General features: G+C 42.6%; 2 protein-coding genes across 10 annotated transcripts in view; one reads left to right on the top strand and one right to left on the bottom strand.

Moving 5' to 3' along the window:
• The window catches only part of LOC106605468 (uncharacterized), a 27,573-nt gene extending 4,380 nt beyond the window's left edge, over positions 1–23,193 (top strand). Inside the window, exons 1-9 of one of the 9 annotated variants that reach the window (XM_014201173.3) lie at positions 2,820–3,204; positions 3,293–3,602; positions 7,837–7,970; positions 8,412–8,529; positions 8,670–8,740; positions 9,419–9,494; positions 12,570–12,632; positions 12,747–12,816; positions 21,682–23,193. In XM_014201173.3, the coding sequence (XP_014056648.1) occupies positions 3,477–3,602; positions 7,837–7,970; positions 8,412–8,529; positions 8,670–8,740; positions 9,419–9,494; positions 12,570–12,632; positions 12,747–12,816; positions 21,682–21,764 (741 nt within the window). In that variant the 5' untranslated portion in view covers positions 2,820–3,204; positions 3,293–3,476 and the 3' untranslated portion in view covers positions 21,765–23,193. Of the gene's footprint in view, positions 1–2,816; positions 3,603–7,836; positions 7,971–8,411; positions 8,530–8,669; positions 8,741–9,418; positions 9,495–10,231; positions 10,308–12,569; positions 12,633–12,746; positions 12,817–12,965; positions 13,058–21,681 lie in introns of those variants that run through there. The other 8 variants (XM_014201168.3, XM_014201171.3, XM_014201170.3 and 5 more) reach the window with 8 other exon arrangements.
• Positions 22,706–26,159, bottom strand: LOC106605469 (phosphomevalonate kinase). Its single transcript, XM_082975355.1, has 4 exons — positions 26,077–26,159; positions 24,776–24,928; positions 24,407–24,536; positions 22,706–24,292 (listed from the first exon to the last, which is right to left on the bottom strand). The coding sequence occupies exons 2-4, from the start codon at positions 24,860–24,862 to the stop codon at positions 24,144–24,146; spliced, it is 366 nt and encodes a 121-aa protein (XP_082831481.1). The 5' UTR covers positions 24,863–24,928; positions 26,077–26,159; the 3' UTR covers positions 22,706–24,143.

The raw sequence follows: 26,159 nt of genomic DNA, 5'->3' as shown, positions 1-26,159 counted from the left end.
TAGAAGAGATGGGCCATGACAAACCACTGCAGACAGGACCTAGACCTATAGTGACAAAAGTAATACATGAAAAATAAATATTGCTTCAGATTAACCTTATTGCTACCCACTGGCCACACTGGTTGAATCAACGTTGTTTTCATGTCATTTCAAAGAAATTACGTTCAACCAACGTGGAATAGATAGACTTTAAATTGACGTCTGTGCCCAGTGTGGGGGTTGCAGCCTGGTCTCATAGACTAGACGTAGCATACTAAATGTAAATCCAAGGCACTCAAATTAGTATGATATGTAACCCTACCAAATGTAACATAAGACAGATAGTTGCTTATGGCAAAAACAAAATTATGGTGGTTGCGAGATCAAATCTCATCACAGACAACTTTATAATTTTAGCTAATTAGTAACTTTTCAACTACTTTTGAGCTACTTTGCAACTACTTAGCATGTTAGCTAACTCTTCCCCTAACCTTACACCTTTTAGCTAACCCTTCCCCTAACCCTGTTAGCTAACCCTTCCCCTAACCCTTTTAGCTAATCCTTCCCCTAACCCTTTTAGCTAATCCTTCCCCTAACCTTAACCCTTTTAGCTAATCCTTCCCTTAACCCTTTTAGCTAACCCTTCCCCTAACCCATTTAGCTAACCCTTCCCCTAACCTTAATCCTTTTAGCTAACCCTTCCCCTAACCTTAACCCTTTTAGCTAACCCATTTAGCTAACCCTTCCCCTAACCATTTTAGCTAACCCTTCCCCTAACCCATTTAGCTAACCCTTCCCCTAACCTTAACCCTTTTAGCTAACCCTTCCCCTAACCCTTTTAGCTAACCCTTCCCCTAACCTTAATCCTTTTAGCTAACCCTTCCCCTAACCTTAACCCTTTTAGCTAACCCTTCCCCTAACCCTTTTAGCTAACCCTTCCCCTAACCTTAACCCTTTTAGCTAACCCTCCCCCTAACCCATTTAGCTAACCCTTCCCCTAACCCTTTTAGCTAACCCTTCCCCTAACCTTAACCCATTTAGCTAACCCTTCCCCTAACCTTAATCCTTTTAGCTAACCCTTCCCCTAACCTTAATCCTTTTAGCTAACCCTTCCCCTAACCTTAACCCTTTTAGCTAACCCTTCCCCTATCCCATTTAGCTAACCCTTCCCCTAACCCTTTTAGCTAACCCTTCCCCTAACCTTAACCATTTTAGCTAACCCTTCCCCTAACCTTAATCCTTTTAGCTAACCCTTCCCCTAACCTTAACCCTTTTAGCTAACCCTTCCCCTAACCCATTTAGCTAACCCTTCCCCTAACCTTAACCCTTTTAGCTAACCCTTCCCCTAACCTTAACCCATTTAGCTAACCCTTCCCTTAACCCTTTTAGCTAACCCTTCCCCTAACCTTAACCCATTTAGCTAACCCTTCCCCTAACCCTTTTAGCTAACCCTTCCCCTAACCTTAACCCTTTTAGCTAACCCTTCCCCTAACCTTAACCCTTTTAGCTAACCCTTCCCCTAACCTTAACCATTTTAGCTAACCCTTCCCCTAACCCATTTAGCTAACCCTTCCCCTAACCCTTTTAGCTAACCCTTCCCCTAACCTTAACCCTTTTAGCTAACCCTTCCCCCAACCTTAATCCTTTTAGCTAACCCTTCCCCTAACCTTAACCCTTTTAGCTAACCCTTCCCCTAACCTTAACCCTTTTAGCTAATCCTTCCCCTAACCTTAACCCTTTTAGCTAATCCTTCCCCTAACCCTAACCTTTACCCTTTAACCTAACTCCTAAACTTATCCATAACCCGTAGCCTAGCTAACGTTAGCCAGCTACCTAACGTTAGCCACCTAGCTAGAATTTGTAACTTAACATACGTTTTGCTAATTCGTAACATATTGTACATTTTGAAAATTCACAACATATTGTATGTTTTGCAAATTCGTAACAATAACACTTTTTTCAAATTCTTAACATATTTTACATTTAGCTAATTCGTAACATGTAATACAAATTGTAATTCGGAACATATCATGCGAAATGGGTGATGGGCATCCATAAATTAATACATACCATACAAAACTTAACATTTCATCCACCCTAGTCATAGACTGTTCTCTCTGATACCGCACGGCAAGCGATACCGGAGCGCCAAGTCTAGGTCCAAGCTACTTCTAAGCAGATTCTATACCCCCAAGCCATAAGACTCCTGAACATCTAATCAAATGGCTACCCAGACTATTTGCATTGCCCCCCTCCCCCTCTTTTACACCGCTGCTACTCTCTGTTGTTTTCATCGATACATCGTCACTTTAATAACTCTACCAACATGTACATATTACCCCAACTAACCGGCTTCTAAACAGCTTCTATACCCCCAAGACATAAGACTCCCCGCACATTGACTCTGTACCATGTACCCCCTGTATATAGTCTCGCTTTTGTTAATTTACTGCTGCTCTTTAATTACTTGTTACTTTTATTTCTTGATCTTATCCATATTTTTTTAAACTGCATTGTTGGTTAGGGGCTCGTAAGTAAGCATTTCACTGTAAGGTCTACACCTGTTGTATTCGGCGCATGTGACTAATAACATTTGATTTTATTTTGATTTGATTTCATACTAAATTGCGTGTCTCGGATTTACGTACATAATAATACGAAATGAGGTTGAGCTACTAGCCAGGTCTAAATATGACAATTTATTGGTTTACTGTTTCATTGTCTTTGCGTTGGAGAACTTTATTGCATTATCATTTGGTTAAAATCAAAACTATCCAGGTGGCGGGAATATATAAGGCGTCAGTTCCCCTTTGACAGGGCGGAGTAGACCGGAAGCGTGCTGTCTGCTGAAATAAGGAAGCGAGCGAGGCAACTGAGCAGTGGAGGGAGAGAGAACCGTCTTTGCACAGCTTTCCTCCAAATTCTTAGCTTATTCATTTTCAATAGACAACTGGAACAACCGTCCATACATTTTGCTTAAAAGGAAAATCCTACTTGTATTCATCTTGTTGGAACTGCCTTTCGAACCTATAATATTTACTTTAGCAGCTAGCTAGCTAACGACGCTGTCTTTCTATCGACACATCGAGGTGAAAACGGTTTCAGTTTTTAGGCTAGTTTACAGAGGTTTACAGTTTTTAGGCTAGTCTAATTGATTAATTCGGCATAGTTATCACTCGAACTACTTGGGAGTTAAGTTTTTATGCACATTACATTTGTCTGCCGGTAAGAATTAATTTAGACTATAAACTGACTTCCTACAGTGTTGAGTAACGTTAGATTGAAAGAAACGAAGCTCTGTTCTAATTTCCAGTTTGGACTCGTTGGCGGGGCGTTGGTTTGTCTGTTCGGGAGAACATCGCATCGGAGAACGACGTTTGCCAGCTTGCAACCAATCCAACTGGAACGACTAACGTTAGCATCCTGCATCAGCTAGTTATTAGAAACGCGTTTTCAATCTTTGCAAATTAGCTAGCAAACTAAATCAACGTCAGAAAATGGCCAATAGCATCGACGCAGTGAAGCGAAAAATTAAAGTTTTGCAGCAACAGGCGGATGAAGCCGAGGAAAGAGCTGAGACTTTGCAAAGACAGGTTGAAGAGGAGAAGCGGTCAAGGGAACAGGTAACGTTGAAATAACCTTCCGGCGTCTGCCGACGTTAGGCCTTGAATAATCCAGGTGCTAGGTAGAGGTCTTAGCTAGGTAACTAGATGCATTGATTTGTGATGTTATGTCAACTTTACAGTACCGTTTGAACTGAACCTCCTAGCCAGTTGGCTGGATAGCTACCGTTGGCACCTATTTTTGTCGGGTTTCTTCAGCTGGCTCAGTCCAATAGCCTCATTTGGAGGTGAAAGATGTGACAAATTCCTGCTAAATCAGCTAGTTGGTTTTGGGCGTCCTCATAGAGAGAGAAGACTCATCGTGGATATAACCAGTTTTAGCATGGCCATTGTGTCATTTTTAAAGTAGTCAACTGGGTTGGGAGAAATCAGCTAATGATCAGCGCATTCTATTGAAATTGGGTGCGATGGTTTGTAAATGGATATAAGCTATAACAGCCATCTAGAGGCCACAATAAATGAGACAATATTTGGTTCAGGACTCCAGCACTACAGGTGGCAGTAAACCACCACTATTGGCTTTCCAATTTTTTTTTTAAGACAAGAAGAAAAGTGAATAAAAGTGGATTTGGTTTCAATAGATAAATAAAAAAACGAACTAGGCAAGTTGGTTAATAACAATTTCTTATTTACAATTTTGTTGGTAAGCTAGGGTTGCGACCTTTCTCACTACCAAATAAGGGACAAAAGGTGGCGTGCACGGTGGTGTGTGAATGAATGTTGTGTGAATGAATATAGTGTATGTTCTTATTCAATTGGAAAGGCAAAAACAAATTATATTCCATTTAGTCTATAGCTTTACTAAAACTATATCATTATGTTAACTTTTGTGACTAAACATCAAAATAAATGATCAATGAAATCACTATTTGGACCTTTACAGCAAGAAATAACATTTCAAATGTGAGAGGGGCATGAGTCACTCACCAAGTCTGCTTTTTCCATGGATATTTTTTGCTGCTCTTGACTGATTAAAGCAGTCCTTCTGTATAGCCAGAGAAGTCCTTACATGACAAGTCAGAGTTCACAGATATTTGAAGTTCATTTTTGATCAGCTCTGTGCTGCATCTGTTTCTTGAGTCTGACCATTTAATGGTCATCAGAGAAAATCCTCTCTACAAAGGCATTTGAGCCTGGCACACTGAGGACAAATGAGACAATCCTGAACATGTTGATTAAGTTGGCTTTCTCTAGGTTTTGGAAAACTGCCACCCACTTCTCACTGGTGGATTTTGTGGTGTCCTGTCTGGCTTTCTGCAGTCTTTTTTGCAGGTTTATCCATATTTCCTTGATATGCCAAACCGACTGAACAACAACAGAAAATACTTTGCAGGATTTGGTGTGTTTACGCTATACTGTGATTGGCTGAATATACGGGACAACGGACGTCCCGTATGGGACAAAGCAATTTGGCCCAATATTAGGGACATCCCGGCTAATACGGGACAGTTGGCAACCCTATTAAAACAACCAACCCGTCTATGGCGCAGCCCATGCTGTCGCAGATGAAGCATGGCACAGATACAAAGATGGTCCTCGATCCATCTCTATGGGTGTCCTGCGTTTCCCATTATCTTAAGAATAATTCTACCCAAAGATCTTTGATTGGATATGTTTTATTGTGCAATGCTAATTCCAAGATAAATGTTGGTCAAATGCTTTGAATAGTTTGTATTTCAGTTGTCCCTGTATTTCCCCACTCACTGGAATTTCAAACGTTTGCCCCCTAGGCTTGGCCCTCAACAACTTGCCAAATTCCTCCTCTCTAAGCTCACTAGGAGCTAGTGATGTAAGAGCCTGGGTTGCTACACAGTGCAACATGTATTGCGGTTTTATGGCGCACTACTTTGGCCCAGGCTCTTGTAATTCTATGGTTAATTTGGTCACATGCAGATGATACAAGCATGTCTATGTTTCCGTATGGTTTTCTCCTTTCATCCCATGATAAAACTCCTACAAGACATGCATGCTCACTGATATGCGCTCAGCGTCTTTTTCAAGGAGGTACACAAGTGCTACTGTTATTTGGAGCAAAACAAATGCAACACACTAACTGATTGGCTATAAACGGCTATTCCAGAGCAATTGACTGAAAGAAATGGCTTATACAGTGGACAGTCATTTTTAAATGAGGGTCTCTTGGTCAACAGCTATACTCTAGCACAGAGGCCCGCGTTGGAAGCGGGTGAGAGAGCGTGAGGCTCCTGTGGAGTCATTCTATTATGGTGCACAGGAAGTGTGGTTTTCAACTGATTGTGGTGGGGCTTTTTTTGCCACTGCTGTCAGAGGAAATGACAACTGACGACTAAAAAAAATCTTGGTTATGAGTCGCGTGTGTCTTCCTCTAGGTAAGACACACACGACAATGAATGTTTGGCCCTTCTCCCACAGAATAAATTATCAGGCCTAGTCTGGAGGAGTTATGCTGTATCATTCCACCTGTCTGACTCAGCCTTCTGGAAGTCTACAGTGTTCAGAAATGCTACCATTCTTCGACATGAGCTCCTCTGAAGACTCGGATCATGTTGCATCTTGGTCATAAGGTGTACAAACACTAAACTCCACCAAGCTAACTAGACACCTCATTCTCAAGTCTAGAGCTGAAATGTCTCTGCGCTACAGCGTTCTCCGTAGAGGAATTTGAAGATGCATACGCACGCTCCTCACTTCCAATAATCTAGAATAGTATATTAACTCATACATCCACCACCATGGCTGCAAAATACCACCTCCAGAATGTGCTTGGTCAGACCGGAAGAAGCTAACTAACAGCACTCTTGTCTTTGGTGACAGAAAGCTATTTCAAGGGTGTGAGGGGGGTGCCGATTTGCATATCTCTATGGCGCTGGCCTACGTTGGCGAGAGGCCCATTTCTCATGAAGGCTGTCAAACACTTGCATACAAGTGCCATGGCAACCGGGTTTGCCTGTGCTCCGAAGTCGTTCTTTCATGCAGCCACAGCAGGTTGCCTGTGGTTGTTGTGTGTATGTAGTAGGGGTAGTTAAGGGTTGCCATGTACATCGACATCTGAAAGGTGCTGTGCTTTCATTTCTTTATGCTCCCTTTCTGTTTTCAGTTTGGTGGTCTGTCTCAATATTGCAGTGTTAGCTTTACATGGTTTTCATCTGACAGATGGTCTTACCCAAAGCCATAGAGGAGAGTTTGTGGTTTCAACCTAAATGGTTCTGATACTCTTCGCTGACATGATTCCATGGCTGTCATGCTAGCGTCTCCTGGGCACTATTTGTAAACAGTGGCAGCAGCATCATGGCGCCCAGCTCTATAGTCAGTCAAACGCTTTACCCATTTATGATTTGTCTCATGTACATTTACTAGATGGTACATGCATACAATTTAGCAACGAACATGGAGGTATTACAAGTAACAGACAGTCCTAATCCTCAATGTGCTTCGCAGTATATACTGAGCTGTGTAAGTGTAGCCTCCTTCTGGTCCATCTTCTGATCTGGCCATCTGGTTGTGGCTATCTAAGGCTTAATAAGCCTCCTATCCTTCTCTCACTGCTCTTTGTCTTCCGCTCGCTCTTTCTGACACCGCATTATTCCTCTGCTCCAAGGCATGGAGAGTGAGAACAGCCAGGTTACTCTCTACAAGGCACTAAAACATTTATTCACTCCAAGTGCTTTAACCTTTCCCTCATCCGTCTCAGTGTGTTTTCTCTCCCTTGTTTTTCCATACCCGACCCACCCAGGGTAGGCAGCACAGTCATCTAGGCTGGCGTGCCCAATTAGTGCCATTCATGGCCATGGAGACCACTGGCATGTCTAACCCATACACCAGCACATCAGTCAGATTCGCTGTGTGCATTTAGTGTATCCAACTCTTATGGTGATCAAATGTGACGGGTTGGTGTCCATTACAAAGACTCTGCGAGCACACACTTTCCCAGCTCTGTTCCAGTTCAGTGGAGAGTGCTGCTTCTTTCTCTCTCTCACCCACACATACAGGCTGAGGGAGAGGTGTATCCTTTAACAGACCTGTGTGAGTATAACTGCCGGTTGTTATGTCATAGTAACTCTTACACTACCAGTGTGTTATGTGATTGTAGGCTACATCTGTAATCCTTCTCTATATCAAAGGCTGAGGTGGTGTGAAATATGTCCTTATTGAAGGTACCAGTATGTCATGATGTGCTGTCTGTGTTGGAAGAGGTGTCTCAAATGGCTTTTGTGAACTTATGGTGTACAATAATAACCTCTCTGTCCCCATCCAGGCTGAGGCTGAGGTGGCCTCTCTGAACAGGCGTATCCAGCTGGTTGAGGAGGAGTTGGACAGGGCCCAGGAGAGACTGGCCACCGCTCTGCAGAAACTGGAGGAGGCAGAGAAAGCTGCAGATGAGAGCGAGAGGTGTGTGTGTTGAAGGGGTGGAGGTGGGGCGGCGTTCTCAGTCTTCACCGGGTCACGCCACTTCCTGTTGTGGGACAAGGTCATTGGTGGGTGTGAGCTGAAAGTAGCCTATTTGAGGGTGTACCCTGTGGATAATGAACAGGTTTGTCTATATAGGCTAGGACACTATCTCACACACACACACACACCTTTGTATCAGTGCCCCTCCTCCGATCTGGCCTGCATTATAGGGTCCTGACACCACATATCAGCAGAAGAGGAGAGCTGTGGAGGTAGTTCGCCACCAGACTATACAGAGAGATGTGCTCACCTGTTTCTCTCCTACAGTATTTCCTCTGCAGAAAGCTAAGGCCTGCAATACACTGTAATATGGTAACTAAGTCCAAAACACTTTTTTGACACTCATGCCTATCTTTCTCTCTCTACCTCCCTTTCTCTCAGGGGTATGAAGGTGATTGAGAACAGGGCCTCCAAGGATGAGGAGAAGATGGAGATGCAGGAGATCCAGCTGAAGGAGGCCAAGCACATCGCTGAGGAGGCCGACCGCAAGTATGAGGAGGTGAGCTGATCAGACCTAGAACAAGGCTCTGTGGCTTCTGAAGAAGTCTTGGACCGTGCATCACCGCTTCTTTCGTTCTCATTCTCTTGCTCTTATCAAATGTTTCACTTCCTTTGCTCTCTGCCTCTCTACCCCTACAGGTGGCTCGTAAGCTGGTGATCATTGAGGGTGATCTGGAGCGTACAGAGGAGAGGGCTGAGCTGGCTGAGGGGTGAGTCGCTTTCTCACATACTTAATCAGTCTCCCTGTACCTCTCCACTACAGTCGTACACTGCATCTGCTTAAGCTTGTAGCAGAACACAAAAACACCCATCGGTTCCCTCACTCTTACACTGCAGAAGTAAGTTTAAAGCCACAATGGGTTTCAGCCACACCTTTTGCATGGCATTACTTAACTGGCGCCAACAATGGCTTTGCCTGACTGCACGACGCGTTCGCTCTCGTCACAGTAGGAACTGCACACCCACTTTTGTCACTTTTTACTTTGACATGTTTTGAGGATTTGTAGTTACACATCCAGTTTACCGTTTATCTGCTGCATTTACTATGCAACAGAACGATACTGTTACTTTGTAATTACCTGTAGTATAGCTGTAATAGGAAATATGTATTCAAATGTCTGCTAGCACTACTCTGGACCAACACGTTATCATTAGTGTAAAAGTGGGAATGCTCTAACAGTACCATCACCATATCCAATCTGTTCTCCCCCTCTCCCCATATGTATGTGCCGGTTTGTGTGTGCATGTGTCCTGGGTTTACCATACCGACATGTCCCTTTGTCGGTTACCATTTTCTCTTTCCCCTCTATCTTGTCCTTCTCTTTTTCTCTCTTTCTGCATGCGCTTCTGTCATGTGACCCCCTCCCCTCCCTCCCACTCACTAACAGCAACGCCCGGAGGTTGGAGGAGCAGCTGAGGGGTTTCGACCAGTCACTGAAGAGCCTGCAGGCCTCTGAGGACAAGGTACCACCCCCCCTTTCTCCCTGTTCTTACCAACTACAGGACACAGAATGGTGCCTTATGGTGACCCTCAAAGGGTCTGACTGGGGTCTTCATTACAGACGTCCATAAACACCACCCTCTGAACTTGGTTTGTGAGGACCAGGAATGCACACAGGGATTTGCAGTCCTCCTACCCTCGCTAACATAAATTCCCGCGTTCATCTGGCTGCATGACTGACTGCTGTAATTGTATAGCTGCTGCCTCCGCGATCCTTTCCCCTTCTCATGTGTGCTCCTTTTCACTTCTCTCTCAAACGCTCTGCATACCATCCGCATGAATTTACCCGACCTACAGGCACTCCATATTCCAAGTTTACTAAGAGTATTTGACCACAAACATTTTCCCTTTTTTTTATTATTTATTTTATTTATTTTTTATCAGGGATTTGTATAAGTCTATGCTTTGTTGAGAGATGATTTAGTTTGTAGCATAATGGCTGTGGTCTGGGTCCCATTCCTCCCAGGTTAAAGTCCATGCCTTTCTCTCCTTGTTTTTCTCTTTGTAAATCTCTCCGTCTGTTTTGTCTCTACCCCCACCCTCTAATTCCCCTGTTCATTGTTACATGTCTTTTCCTTGCCCCTCACCTTATCCGTTGACCTTTGTCCTCATTTCCCTCACCCCCTCTTCCTCATCCCCCTCTTCCCAAACCCTGCCAAAACCCCAAATGAACCGCAAAAAAACCTAAATAATACTGCAGCAAATGCGCCGAGTTGGAGGAGGAGCTGAAAAATGTCAGCAATAACTTAAAGTCCCTGGAAGCCCAAGCTGAGAAGGTAGGAGGGAGGGGAAACCCTGCATGCTTTTTGAACTGAAAGTAACGGCACCCAGGGCCGTCCTAGATACAACTACAGGTCCATTGACCACCTAAAACCCTCCAAAGCCGTATTGAACTGAAATCGGTGTTGCTGGTGAATTTCTTTAACTACAATATGATGACCACAACCCTGGATGTTGTGCATAACCTGAATTTGAAATGTTTGGTTTCCTTTTAAGAAGGGATAAACTTAGTATTCTGTAATGTTTTAATAAGCATGTGTACTGGTATATGCTACTTAATGCTTGACTTTAGTCTATAATGTCATGTGTAATCAACTTAATGAATTTATCAAAGTAGAGGCAGACCTGTTTGCCTTGTAACGGTGTCTGGGTTTGTGTCCCGCCCACAGCCTCAGCAAGTCAGTTGTTTCAGACATCCCCCAGAACTTGGTTTGGTTCCTGCTCATGTAACCACATGCATGTGCAACATAAGCTGATCTCTGTTTGGATGAACCGACCAATCAAACTGCCAGCATCACAAATTCCCAGGCAAAAACGAAGTTAGACATTTTATTGTCTGGAATGTAGAGAGACAAGTCCTCTTAATGGCTCTAGAAGGAAATTCCAGCCCCATGTTCCAGAGACACAGATGTTCTCTCCTGTTGCCATTTAAAAGGTGGAACTAGGAAGTACATACAAGCAGGCATCAAAACCAGCTCACCAGGGACTCTTTCCTCCATCCTGAAAATTCACTCCTCTCATCTGAAGGGGCCCAGGACTGGTTCTAACTAAGGCGTTTTCAGGGCAGGGAGGGAGTCTGCATGGCGGTTGTCTGCTGTGGTGTAATCCTTAAACTCTTCTAGATTTGAGGTCACACCCTGACTTTGCAGCTGTAAGAATGCTCCCCCCCCCAGGGTGATGACACTATACTGCACAACACCAGTGCTCTGTTGCTCAGAGAAAGAGGCCTTTTCAGCAAACTCCCATTGCAAACGAGTGTCTGCCAATGATGTCATCCGACGAGAGAAGCCGGTTTTGTTTTCATTCTTCTCCCACCCAAACGCTAGCTACATTGAAGATGCACAGATAGAAAAACGGTCCATCTCAACTCCCCAGGCATGTTGAGGTTGAGTCACACTTGGTCTACACACCTCTCCCTCATTCTCACAAAAGCTTCACAGCTTGATGAGCCCATGCCTTCCCACTGCACTGTTGCAGCTCAGTCCGCACAAAGGTGGTAGCGACGATATTTATAACTAACCCAACATAGTTCATTTGTGTCGTTTACAGTGGGAGCAAATTAAGCATAGTGGGCAGAACAAGCAAGGAGGTAGGCCATGCATGAGCTAGCGAGTTCCTATTGGTGCGTTGACGCATATTTCCATTAGGTAACGCCTCTGCTGAAGTGCGCGTGTGCACAAACTCAATTTGACCTTGCACTCCTAAACAACACCATTTTGGTGGACATTGTAAACGGATAGCCCCGTGACATGTCTGGGTTACCCCTTCTGTCTGTGGTGGAGTTTCGATCACAAACTCAGTACAGCAGCCACATTTAAAAGCTTATGACCAGACTGAGTACTCAAAAGAGATGAGGAATAAGTATCAGTTTCTCCTAATTGTAGGCCAACCCCCTTCCCAGAGGGTTTCTTTGCAGGTCAGTATCTGTTTCTCATTAGTCGCAGATGGCCCCCCCGCCACCCTCTTATTTTTTATATTGTATAGCACACATCTGCTAGAGGCTTCCAAATGGCGCAGTGGTCAAAGGCACTGCATCTCAGTGCTAGAGGCATCACTACAGACCCTGGTTCGATTCCAGGCTGTATCACAAACCATCCGTGATTCGGAGTCCCATAGAGCGGCGCACAATTGGCCCGGCGTCGTCTGGGTTAGGGTTTGGCCGGGGTAGGCCGTCATTGTAAATAAGAATTTGTTCTTAACTGACTTGCCTAGTTAAATAAAGAGGTGGGAAGATGTTGGGGAGAGCCAGTTAAATGGAGTGCTGTTTATAAGTCCTAGATAAGCCTGTCAGCTACCTCTGATAGCTAAAAACACATTTGAATTATTGTCTTAAGCTTTGTCATTTTCTTCTTGCTCTGGCTCCACTAATGTGCAGCGTTGATTCGACTCTTTCTACTACATGACACAAGAATCCTGTCTGTTCTATGCGAACGCTCTGATGTTGTACTGTCCTGAATAAGCCTGAGGAATCCCCAGTGTTCCCAAAGTGTGATTCTCTGATTGGCTTTTCTTTCTTCCTCCCCTTTTGTCCCCTACAGTACTCCCAGAAAGAGGACAAGTATGAGGAGGAGATCAAGATCCTGAGCGACAAACTCAAAGAGGTGAGATTCCCCGGAAAAGCTTATCATGAAGCTCTGAATGGATGACGGATGCTGTGACATGTGCCTGTATTGCTGTGGTGGGGGGTTTAATAAGCTTGTGTTACTTTCCCATAGGCTGAAACCCGTGCTGAGTTTGCTGAGAGATCAGTGGCCAAACTGGAAAAGACCATTGATGACCTGGAAGGTAGGACTCTCACTCGCCACATTGTTGCAATACACAGTACTGTTATAAGGTGTTATAAACTGTAATCTCCCGCCTGTGCCCTCTCTGGCTTTGTCTTGCTCTCATCCCCCTTGGCGTACATCTCTCCTCTCCCCTCTGTTCGCCCACAGATGAGCTCTATGCACAGAAATTGAAGTACAAAGCCATTAGTGAGGAGTTGGACCATGCCCTCGACGCCTCGATGTAAATACTCATTTAGATGCCTGTTGTGATGTGGGTTGGACTGGAATTTGTTAATAACAGTATGATTCAGTATGCAGACTCATAAGAGGATGGAACAAGTTGAGTTGCTAGGGAACTATTGTAGTGGAATGTGCTCTGGTAGCCTTTGGATGTTTGTGCTGGAAAATGTATTGAGGCATAGCCTACCATGTACACACCTCCATGCATCTACACCCATGCACACATTCCATTTTATTCTGACTCTAGGGATAGGCACATTATAGCTAACCGTATGCTTGTATCTACAAGTAAATCTGCAGTGGTAGAAGAACATATCCCGAAACCTTGAGCTTTCCCCTTTTTTCTTCACTCACTTCTGCAATGTAACGGATGTGAGCTGTCACCTCGGCAACAGCACAACACAAGGCACGAACACTGATACTTTATGTAGATATGGCTCGCATGCTGTCACGGGCCTACTTATCCACATGTGAACGTGGACACAAGTTATCTTTTTATGGATCTCAATGCGTTTGACTAGTCTAGCTCAGAGTCCATTTGGAACTATTGAGTTTCAGCTTGTGTGTGTGTGATCTGCTTGGTTAGTTGGCTGATTTCTTTCAGTCTAATTCAATTACAAGTCTGAGTATCAACAGTGTTCTACTGTAATACACTTTAAAGGGCAATTCAACCACTTTTTAACAACTTTCATCTCCAGCACCAAACCGGTGTCTTTGAAAACAGCGTGTTTCTATGATCTGTGGTTTTAAAAAGATCTTTAAAAAAAAATATTCTTCTCATCACAGGTTAGGATTAATAAAAGTAAAAAACACCAGTGAGTTTCTAGCCCAACTGAGGGTATTTGCTTGCGCTCCACGTCACTGTGAATCTCATTGTTTGAAAATCACTTAACTTTAACATTTTGAACAACTTAAATGTGCTGCCTTCACATGTTGACACTGGTATTGTGCTGGAGATGATAAAAACCAGGCTGAAAAATAGTGGAGCTGCCCTTTAACTCCGGTCACGCATGGTGTGTTTTGGATTTGCATGGATTGCAGGTTTTCTGTGAGTTTACACCCCATGACGACAATAACCATGGTGTGTCATTATTTTGAGGTGTTAAATTGCCATTGCTCCGTCTCTGTATTTCAGATAAATTGGACTCGTTAGATTTCTGGAAAACCCAATACTCTGAATTCGGTCTGCCTGAACTGCCACAGCGGTTGCGTGCTCTCTCCCTCTTCTCCCCCCTTTCCTTTCTAGAGAGAAAGAACCATACCCTCCTCCTAGTCACCAGTGCCTGTCTCTCCCTTTGTCATCTCCCTTTGTCATTGGCCCAGTTGCGGCCAGCACGCTGGCTGAGTTTCTGGGTTACTGTCTTTCTTTTTATTGTCCATCTGTCTGGACTCCTTTCCTATCTGTACTACACTGCTCGCTCTAACACATGTTCACACTGTATTTGTGACTGTATCTCTGTACCTAATCAAGAGGGGGGGCAGAGAATGCCATGGCTGTTGTCTCTGTCCACTGCTTTTTGGCTGTCCACACTGTCTGGGTTTCATTGGTTTCACTCCACTATGCTTTTTGGCTGTCCACACTGTCTGGGTTTCATTGGTTTCACTCCACTGCTTTTTGGCATGGTTTTGTATCACCAAAGGTGGGTCAGTATCTGATGCAACCCCCCCCCCCCCTCCCTGAAAATAAGGGGGTAGGTGGAGGTATTCTAGTCAAGAAAATGTTATCACATGCATTGTGGGCACAGTAAGTACTTGGAATCGTTATGAATGAAAGTTTGGCTAGATTTTGCAGCATTTCTTGAATTTGGACTAAAGGCATAACACCCTCGGACACAAATACATTTTTGAAATATGTCCTGGTGATCACTTAAAGAAGATCCAGTCTTGCAGACCAGGTTTGTGTAATCCTAGATTACAGGTGTGGAACAGATTCTTATCTTTCTCTCACATGTTCACCCTTCTGAGTCACGTCTGCTAAAGTGACCCAAAAGAGGAAAGCTTAGAATGGATTTGCAGGTGAATTATTATTGAAATTGTGCAAATATTGTATTTTTAATGTGACCTGGCGTCAGGAACGTTACTGCACGTTTATTTGTAGATACATTCACTCACTCATCCTTGTTACTGAAACGGAAAAGCCTCTAATAGTGACTAGCTCAGTCAGTGTTGGTATTCAAAACACAGTATCAGTACACAGCGTTGTCATACAGCTAATGCTACAGTAAGTAGTTTGACAAGATGCCTAAAATTGACTATTCAATGATATCATAATGACATGCCTGTGGTGGCACAAAATGAGTCGAATGAGCAGTGAGTTGTCACAATGCAAGATATTAACTTGGTAATTATTGACTTAAGTCTACAGAATTCATTACACACCCATAACGAAATACACAGCCTTTATTACAACCTTATGTTTGCTATCTTGACACCATAGCATAATTATAGCCCAAAAATCACAATTTTCAGTGGTGCCATTTTGTCTAAAGGTACTGGTGAGATTTTTTAAATGAAGACCAATGAATTCATTGTTTTAAAAGTTATTAACATCTGCAGTTTGAACAATTAGTCACCCCACTACTGTTTTGGTGAAGGGATGAGGCTGGGCCTCCCGAGTGGCGCAGTGGTCTAAGGCACGGCATCGCAGTGCTAGCTGTGCCACTAGAGGTCCTGGTTAGTCTAGACTCGCAGCGACCGGGAGATCCATGGGGTGGCGCACAATTGGCCCAGTGTCCGGGTTAGGGGAGGGTTTGGCCTGCCGGGATGTCCTTGTCCCATCGCGCTCTAGCGGCTCCTGTGGTGGGCTGGGCGTATGCATGCTGACACGGTTGCCAGGTGTACGGTGTTTCCTCCGACACATTGGTGCGGCTGGCTTCCAGGTAAGCGGGCATTGTCAAGAAGCAGTGTGGCTTGGCTGGGTCGTGTTTCAGAGGACGCACGACCTTCGCCTCTCCCGAGTCCCATCACTGCAACTCCTGTACGGAGAAGACTAACTACCAATTTGGATACCATGAAATTGGGGAGAATAATAAGTAATAATAAAATAAAGGGATGAGGCTGGAGAAGTGCAACCACTTTCAAAATCATAATATGGACGTCAGGACTGGCCATCCATATAAAAATCATAGTTTTAACCATGTTTTGAGGCTTTACAGTGGTTATTTACAATTACATTATTTTGGGTTCTGATGAGGTACACCAGCTATACTACGCTCACGAGGCATTCACAAGTTATATTCTTAAAGAATCAATAGTTTTAGCCTATCAATTTTAAGTTAAAAAAAAAAAGTGTGAAATCCCAGATTGACAGTTTAATGCTTATTCTAACATTGTCATAGTCTTGGTATATCAATATCATCCACTCCAACTGTAAAATAAAGTTGGGTATCAAATTTCCCTGAAAATCCAGGTAACCTTAGTGGTGTCTTAATTAAATTCTAAAATGTATGTTAGGCAACTTTTTGACTTTTTTTGTTTTTTTTGTAGACAATGTAAGTAAAGTATTACCAAATGATTTGTTTCCATCCAGGGGAGAAAGACTGACACCCCCACCCCTCTCATTTAAGCAACAGAAGTTAAAGGCTGACAGTGGTACTGCAGGCATTGTTAGCAGACAGGATCCCCCCATTTATAGTGAATGGAAAGTCAATCTTTGTGTAAGTAATAAATCATGGTACCAATAATTGCTTCTAATATACCAGATGTCCTTGAACCGTTTTTACAGAAAATATATTTTTATTTAAAAATCTCAGAATAATTTAGTTGCTAATGGCAGCCTGCAGTACCCTGGTCGGCCTTCAACTTGAGATACTCAATGGGGGAGGGGGGGCACTGAGCTAGCCTGCAACGTCTCTTCCTGGACTAGCTCAAACTGCACATGTTGTCTCAATGAGATGCCATCTTAACTGACGTCATTTGACTTCGATGCGCTATTGAGTCTTCACATAGAAATTAATGTCACGTGATTGATAGCTTTGTTTTATTTTATTTAACCAGGTAGGCTAGATGAGAACAAGTTCTCATTTGCGACCTGGCCAAGATGAAGCAAAGCAGTTCGACACACAACAACAGAGTTACACATGGAATAAACAAACATGCTGTATATAGGCTTTTTCTACTGTATGTGCAAATGAGGTAGGGCAATAAATAGGCCATGATGGCAAAGTAATTACAATATAGCAATTAAACACTGGAATGGTCGATGTGCAGAAGATGAATGTGCATGCATATACAGTACCAGTCAAAAGTTTGGGCACCTACTCATTCCAGGGTTTTTCTTTATTTTTCCTATTTTCTACATTGTAGCATAATAGTGAAGACATCAGAACTATGAAATAACACATGGAATCATGTAGTAACCAAAAGCGTTAACCAAATCAAAATGTATTTGAGATTCTTGCCTTGACAGCTTTGCACACTCTTGGCATTCTCTCAACCAGCTTCACTTGGAATGATTTTCCAACAGTCTTGAAGGAGTTCCCACATGCCGAGCACTTGTTGGCTGCTTTTCCTTCACTCTGCGTTCCAACTCATCCCAAACCATCTCAATTGGGTTGAGATTGTGGAGAGCAGGTCATCTGATGCAGCACTCATCACTCTCCTTGGTCAAATAGCCCTTACACAGCCTGGTGGTGTGTTAGGTCATTGTCCTGTTGAAAAACAAATGATAGTCCCACTAAGCGCAAACCAGATGGGATGGCATATCGCTAAACTTTCCCTTTCTGTGGTGGCCCTCATGAGCCAGTTTCATAGGGCTTGATAGTTTTTGCGACTGCACCTGAAGTTCTTGAAATTTTCCGGATTGACTGACCTTGTCTTAAAGTAATGATGGACTGTCATTTCTCTTTGCTTATTTGAGCTGTTCTTGCCATAATATGGACTTGGTCTTTCACAAAATAGGACTGTCTTCTGTATACCACCCCTACCTTGTCACAACACAACTGATTGGCTCAAACTCATTTAGAAGGAAAGAAATTCCACAAATTAACTTTTTAACAAGTTAACAGTTTAATAGAAATGCATTCCAGGTGACTACCTCATGAAGCTGGTTGAGAGAATGCCAGGAGTGTGCAAAGGGTGGCTACTTTGAAGAATCTCAAATTAACATTTTGATTTAACACTTTGGTTACTACATGATTCCATATGTGTTTGTCGTTTTGATGTCTTAACTACTATTGTACAATGTAGAAAAATAAAGAAACCCTTGAATGAGTAGATGTGTCAACTTTTCACTGGTAGTATGTATGTAGTCATTGTTTCCATCTAGTGCACCATGACTGTGCTACTGCTAGTTAAAAATCTAAATAAGTTGGCTGCAGAAGCTGGTTGAGTGAATACTTTGCTGGTATGCTTTTAAAAATATTTCTTGTTCAAGCCAGCTAAGATTTCATGGGTCTCTTTCCAGTTTAATAAACAAAGTTTAGGCAATGTTAGCTAGTAAATTACCGATCTAAAGTTGTGATGAATACCAAATAAAGCTACATGTTGAGAAACCTAGAGATAATAGCCATACCAGCATATCAACCAATATGCTGGTAAGTAGTTGTTTACATACACCTTAGCCAAATACATGTCAACTCAGTTTTTCACAATTCCGGACGTTTAATCCAAGTAAAAATTCCCTGTCTTAGGTCAGTTAGGATCACCACGTTATTTTAAAAATGTGTAATGTCAGAATAATAGTAAAGTGATTTATTTCAGCTTTTATTTATTTTATCACATTCCCAGTGGGTCAGAAATGTACATACTCAATTAGTATTTGGTAGCATTGCCTTTAAATTGTTTAAAAATGTTTCTGATAGCCTTCCACAAGTTTTGGCTGAATTTTGGCCCATTCCTTCTGACAGCTGGTGTAACTGAGTCAGGTTTGTAGGCCTCCTTGCTCGCACATGATTTTTCAGTTCTGCCCACACATTTTCTATGGGATTGAGGTCAGGGCTTTGTGATGGCCACTCCAATACCTTGACTTTGTTGTCCTTAAGCCATTTTGCCACAACTTTGGAAGTATGCTTGGGGTCATTGTCCATTTGGAAGACCCATTTGTGACCAAGCTTTAACTTCCTGACTGATATCTTGATGTTGCTTTAATATATCCACATAATTTTCTTTCCTCATGATGCCATCTATTTTTTTTTTAAGTGCACCAGTCCCTCCTGCGGCAAAGCACCCCCACAACATGATGCTGCCACCCCGTGCTTCACAGTTGGGATGGTGTTTTTCGGCTTGCAAGCCTCTCCCTTTTTCCTCAACATAACGATGGTCATTATGGCCAAACAGTTCTGTTTTATTTTCATCAGACCGGACATTTGTCCAAGAAGTATGATCTTCGTCCCCATGTGCAGTTGCAAACTGTAGTGTGGCTTTTTTTATGGTAGTTTTGGAGCAGTGGCTTCTTCCTTGCTGAGCGTCCTTTCAGGTTATGTTGATATAGGACTCGTTGTACTGTGGATATAGATACTTTTGTACCTGTTTCCTCCAGCATCTCCAAGGTCCTTTGCTGCTGTTCTGGGATTGATTTGCACTTCTCACACCAAAGTACGTTCATCTCTAGGAGACAGAACGCGTCTCCTTCCTGAGTGATATGACGGCTGCGTGGTCCCATGGTGTTTATACTTGTGTATTGTTTGTACAGATGAACGTGCTACCTTCAGGCTTTTGGAAATTCATCCCAAGGATGAACCAGACGTGTGGAGGACTCATTATATATATATATATATATATTTTTTTAAATTGAGCTCTTGGCTGATTTCATTTGATTTTCCCATGTCAAGCAAAGAGGCACTGAGTTTGAAGGTAGGCCTCGCAATACAGCCACAAGTACACCTCCAATTGACTCAAATTATGTCAATTAGCCTTTCAAAGCTTCTAAAGCCATGACTTCATTTTCTGGAATTTTCCAAGCTGTTTAAAAGCACAGTGAACTTAGTGAATGGTAACTTCTGACCCTGTGAAATAATCTCTGTAAACAATTGTTTGAAAAATTACTTGGGTCATGCACACAGTAATGTCCTAACTGACTTGCCAAATCTGTGTTAACAAGAAACTTGTGGCGTGGTTGAAACACTTAGGTTGGAGTCATTTGCTGTCCCATGCAGGCAGTACAAAATGAAACCTGTTCATAGCGAGCAAAATAAAACCCCAATACTGTTGTACTTTCTTACTCTAGCACTTGGACTTGTTTCCTTACTAGCACTGACTTTGCTGATGGCTGCTTTAAGGAAAGTTTTTACTGACTGACATGTGGTTGTTGTACTTCACTACCTTAAGTTGACAGGCCTGACTACTGTATTGCTTTCCTGTCTGGTCTACCCAAGAAAGCCATTGGTCAACTGCAAAACACAGATTGCTGCAGGACGGGTACTGACCAAGACCAGACAGAGCGCACATTACCCTGGTTTTAAGGCCTTTGCACTGGCTGCCAGTGAGTTTTAGAATACATTTTCAGATTTCTATTGGGTTTGCAAATCAATCTGTGATCGTGCACCCCAATACATGTCAGACGTGCTTTTAAGTAATGTACCCAGTAGGTCCCTCAGGTCCTCTGGCCTTTTAACTATCCCAAAGCCTAGGACCAAGATGCATGGAGAGGCAGCCTTTAGTTATTATGCCCCCAGCCTTTGGAATAGCCTGCCAGAGAACCTGAGGGGTGCTGAAACGTATCTAATATATCTTAACACATTTTTAGCTTAACTTTTCCTTAGGGTGCTTTTTAGTTGTAATTTAAAAAAAATTTAGCTTATGTTTTCTGTCATAAATATTTCAACTTTTATTATATATTTTATTCTGTAAAGGACATTGCGTTGCATTCCATGTCTGAAATGTGCTGAAGTGTCTCTGGATAAGGGTGTCTGCTAAAGGCTGCTAGGAAAGTGTAGCTGACAAGTCAGACTTGTTTTATTAAATGTTCTGAGTGATCTCGTCATGCTACAAATGTCTGCCACCTTCTCGCTGTCAGAAATCAGGCCATACAGTAGCACAGGCTGTGTTTGTTTCAAGGTGACTTATACTGTAGTTAAATAGGGAATTATCTGGTGATACCAAACCTCCACAATGTATAGTATACAACATGGCTCTCTTTACTCTATGGAGACCTTGTGAATTATGAAGCTATGTCATAGAATTTAACTTAGTCACCCCGGGTTTTGTTCTACAGATTAAGGCTTACATATTTGTTTCTGTCACTATATAGAGAAGTTGTATTAAAATGTTATGGTTTGGTCTAAGTTCCCCTTTTGAGGTACTGCTAGAATTACCAGGAAGCACTTTCTGATATCTGTTGACCCCTGGTATTAAGGGGGATCTCCAACTTCAATATTTGACCAGGTGCTATACCGTCTTGTGGAGTTGCAGAAATGCATGTCCTACATCTTCAGCTGTAGCTGACACTCATTCCTTGTTTATCCTTGACAGTTTTTATGCATGTGATTTATTGTTTTCAAAGTAGTCATGTACTGATTTGATGCTATCAGGAGGTTTTGTCATGTGGCTTGACATGGTTTAGCCCTTGGCGTTGCTCCACTATAGTATAGTAGACCTCTTACAAAACTCAAACACCACTTTAACATCTCAATGTCTTGCCTCCTACGTCCTCATCTCACCACCAGGAGGATCCTTATCTTACCTTCATTCTTTGTGTGATTTACAGATGCACTAGCCAACGCCAAGGAGGAGAATGTCAACATTCACGCCACCCTGGACAAGACCCTGGAGGACCTTAACAGCTTCTGAGCGGCTACTGGAGCTGAGGCATGGCCCCTCCACCACCACCACCTCTTACTGCTCCACCCCCTCACCTCTGGCCCTGTTTCTGTCTGTGCTGGCTGACTGTTTAGCAGGGGGGGTGGGGGGGTTGTTAATTGTTTTTGGTGAAGGTAACACTTTCTTCAGTCCACACCTAGCCAAACGTTTCTCCCCAGTAGACCAAATGGCTGACCGCCTCTCTCACATTCCACCCCAGTATCTGCGGATGCTCTCCTGATGAGCATCCCCTTTTTTTTCTCTTTTTTTTTTTGTAGCCTCTTCATAGCATTCTTTTTAGTCTTAAAAGGGCAACATTTACTCAAGCACCCACATCTTAAGTGTTTCACAGGTTTCTAATATTCACATTCCAGCTTAGGTGTGTGATTTGTGTTTGAGGCCATTCCTATGATCTTTCTTTGGCTGCTAGCTGTTTAGCCGTAAGCGTTTAAATACAATGAGGCGCTTCTCTCCTGTTCTGATAGCAACCCTTGTTAAGGGGATATTTGGTGTCCACTGGGACACATGAAGGTGGCGAGGGTAATAACTCTAACCTACTTATGTCTCCCTTTTGGAATGGGACCACCATTTGATCATTAACTCTCCCTCTGTTATCCCCATCGGAACCACTTGCCCTACCAACATATCGCCTCAAACTCTTGTCCCCCTCTAACCACTCACCTTCTGCTGGAACATCCTTACACAAGCACTGCTTTTCTACTGTGCCAATGCCCAGAGGGTCCACAACTGCTACCTTTTTGTCAAGGATTTTGTGTTAATTTACAATTATGGGCTGGGGGATTGACATGTTTTTCTTATAAGGGAGAAGTGTTTTGTTTAGTTGCATGACATTTGTGTTTTTATCTGGAGTCATTTTCCAAAAAGGGCCATTGTTACTGTAAACTGATTTTTTTCTTTTCTTTCCAGTTTACCCCCCCCCCCCAAGATCAGGAAATTGAATTGTGAGTCTTAGGTCATTGAAGGGATATAAATGTCGTATAGCTTCAGACAGAATTGGATGCAGATATTCTAGCCAATTGCAGCCTTAGTCCTCTAAGCTAATTGTTATTTTTTCCAATAAGATGATGTAGGGGAGGGGTGTGATCAGCCAATCACTACGCATTCCACTGCCAAAATGGAAGCATAGGGGCCAATGAATAGGGAGAAGGGACACAAGGGTATTATCTAAACTTATTATCAGTATAGACTAAACTATTTTTTTCCCCTGCAAATTAAGTGAACTGCAAACCTTGTAATTAATAAAGAAATAAAAAGTAAAGTATTGCATCAAGTTTAACTGGAACTTTTCACTCGACGCTATGGGTGTAAACATTGTTACCAGTAATGTTTTGATTGTAATAATCATGACACAAAAATGGACACAATTTAAAAAAATAAAGAACCATGATTTGTATTGACATTACAATTTTTATAGTATTTTCTTTCTACCTTCAGTTTGACACCACTCCAATCTAGGTGCTGCTCCCTTCATGTCTACTTTTAAATGTTTTATGAACTAACACTTACCATGCTATTAGAACATTGATCATGTCTGTGTCTAGTACATTTTAATTATGTTGAATGGTTGTGTAATGCAGTATTGTGCTAATTTTACCATGGGTCAGCTTATGTGCACGTTCCAGGTTTCCAGTTAATCATCTAGCTATTTACAACTAAAACTATACTTTAAAGTAGCCTAGTTAACTACTGTACAATCGAAGACTATTAAAAAAAACTAAATGGCACAATTTGACACTTTTACACAAGTACAGATTAAGTCAACATCTGCACATTGGGTCTTGGTGAAATTTGCCTCTGACATCACTAAGTACAGGAAAATGCCAAAATAAAGGAAACCCCCAAAGTGTCTTAAGGCATTGTGCCACCAGAAAAGCTTCAATGCACCTTGGCATCTATTCAAGTGTCGAACTTTATTGGATGAATGTGACAGTCACATCTCTTCTAGCTATGGTAGCCTAAATAATTTTTATACATCACCCTAAGCATTGTTTTAATTGCTTAATTAACTCACGAACCACACCTGTGTGGAAGCACCAGCTTTCAATATACTTTGTATCCTTCATTTTCCTGAAGTGTTTATTTTATTTTGGCAGTTACCTGTGTGTGATCCATGTAAATTCACATATCGGTCAGTGTTTGATCAGATTTTAGTATTCTTGCCCTGCTACTTAGTTGATAGTACAGAACACTGTAGAGAAATAAATACTACATATTCTCACTTTCTGCTGCTCCTCAGTGTATCAAAGGTGTTTTAGGATTTTCACAGAAAATAGTGTAATGTATACCCAACTACACTTTCCAACAAGAGCTTTCAGCAAGTTCCTACAGCTGTGTAATGTCCCCTCTACGTCAGTCCTCTTTCGGCTTTTCTTTGGCTATTGAGAGCAGCCCAGTAGCAAGCTGCTCCTCCAGTTGTGAGCCATCGCCCTCATTTTTCATTATCCAATCAAAATCCACTCCTTGGTCGAGCCCACATTCAGACTCTGCATCATCTATTCCTGCAGAGAGAGGGTGTGGTGTTGAATTGATTGTCATTGAAGAGGTATTGTATATCTCCAAAAGTGAAGAACATTATTATACCACTAATTATGCTATCAGTGTAGGTATTACACCTGTTGTGAACTCCCAGCCCCTCTCCCTCCGTGTCTCTTCTGAGGCCTCCACCCGAACACGGCGAGACTGACTAGGATACTCCCTCCAGAACCACTGCAGGTCTGACAGATGCCGTGTGTCACTCACAATCTGGGGCACAATAGACATTAGAGAAGGTATAATGGTAGAGGACAATACATGATGCTTCAACTGCTCAACAGGCAGGGCCTGGAAAAGTATTTTGGTCAGGTTCACCAACTCTGAATATGCAGATGGTCAGTTTCTAATAGCAAGTAAGACCTGACTCAAAGACTTGCGCTTGACATGGTGGGACTTGGCTTGTGTTTCTCCCCATAACAGTGGATCAATTGAGAATTTTGTTATCTTACCCAGATAGGCTGCTGGGCTGCCTTGATGGCCACAAGACAGAAGAACCCTGGGTCCTTCTCCCTCTGCTTCTCACCCCACTGGATCATGTCAGCATGGTACTTCTCCTTGTACTCACCTGCTCCCAAAAGCTCCTCAAAATCCAATCCATGGTCCTGTAGGTGTAACCGATGTGAAATAGCTAGTTAGTTAGCGGTGGTGCGCGCTGATAGCGTTTCAATCGGTGACGTCACTCGCTCTGAGACTTGAAGTAGGGTTGCCCCTTGCGTTACAGGGGCCGCGACTTTTGTGGCGCGATGGGTAACGATGCTTCGTGGGGTGTCAGTTGTTGATGTGTGCAAGGGTCCCTGGTTCGAGCCCGGGTTGGGGCGAAGAGAGGGACGGAACCTACACTGTTACATAGGCATAGTGGGTAATATAAGGAGACAGTAGTAGTGTTCCTCCATTCACTCGTAGTGTGTATTGTAGACCAGCTGGACATGCAGGCTTCTGTTCCTGCCCAGCACTTAATGTCTGATCGATTAACCTCATCAAGGCAAGGTCCTTTATTATCTAAATGAGGTGTTGTATTAGCTGCAACACAAGCCTGCACACCGAGGATCGGCCAGGATGATGTAGCACAACTGTACACAAGTACCAACCTGTGCTTATTGCTGTTTAAGAAGACAAGATACAGCAGACATCTGGACTTAGTCTGATAGAAATTATACACGAACCACATTGTTAAACTAATATAACATTTGATAAGTATTCAATTCAGCGACAATAGTTTTGATAGGTTGGTGTGCCAACAGTCAATAGTACTTTTTGTGAATCAAATCCGTCACGTAATCTTTTCCAGATTTGCGTTTCCCACTAAATAAAAGGATGAGTTTGGGTTCTACTGTCGCCATCGAAATAACGTTGCAGCAACCAATTTATGTATTTTATTTTGATATGGAAGAGCTAGCCTCTTCGTTTACACATTAACCGTACCACATGCATTATGGTTGGTTGAGCTACAGTAATATACACATAACAAGCGCCATTTAATTATAACATTTGCTCATGTGATCGAATTTCTTAGAGAAAAATATATATTTCAATACTTATAATTGTTCAACTTTAAAAAGATAGGTAAACGTTGGTTAAAAAACTGTCATGCAAGGTTTACGGTAACAGAGCCTCATCATGTCATGGACCTTACCATTGACATGCGGAAATAGGGTGATCATATGAAATATGAAATATTTAATGGTTTCTTTAATGACGACAACATCAAATTGAATACGTGAATGCAAAATAAGAGGGATATTGTACTGACCTCGAAAGAAAAAGTGTTAAAAATACGTAAAATGACCCACGACAGTCTGACTAAGATCACGGAACAACCTACTTTATATTCAA

Source organism: Salmo salar, chromosome 05, assembly GCF_965601325.2.
Source record: "Salmo salar chromosome 05, fSalSal1, whole genome shotgun sequence".
Taxonomy (NCBI): Eukaryota; Metazoa; Chordata; class Actinopteri; order Salmoniformes; family Salmonidae; genus Salmo; species Salmo salar.
The sequence above is the reverse complement of the archived record's forward strand: the minus strand, read 5'-3'. Positions and strand labels throughout refer to the sequence as shown.

What these genes read in the sequence shown, in the direction of transcription:
- LOC106605469 (XM_082975355.1), bottom strand. Translation starts at nt 24,862, where the DNA reads ATGATCCAGTGGGGTGAGAAGCAGAGGGAGAAGGACCCAGGGTTCTTC. An exon ending in CAGCCCAGCAGCCTATCTGG is followed by an intron (nt 24,537 to 24,775) that starts GTAAGATAACAA and finishes ATTGTGCCCCAG; the next exon opens with ATTGTGAGTGACACACGGCA. An exon ending in GGGCTGGGAGTTCACAACAG is followed by an intron (nt 24,293 to 24,406) that starts GTGTAATACCTA and finishes CTCTCTCTGCAG; the next exon opens with GAATAGATGATGCAGAGTCT.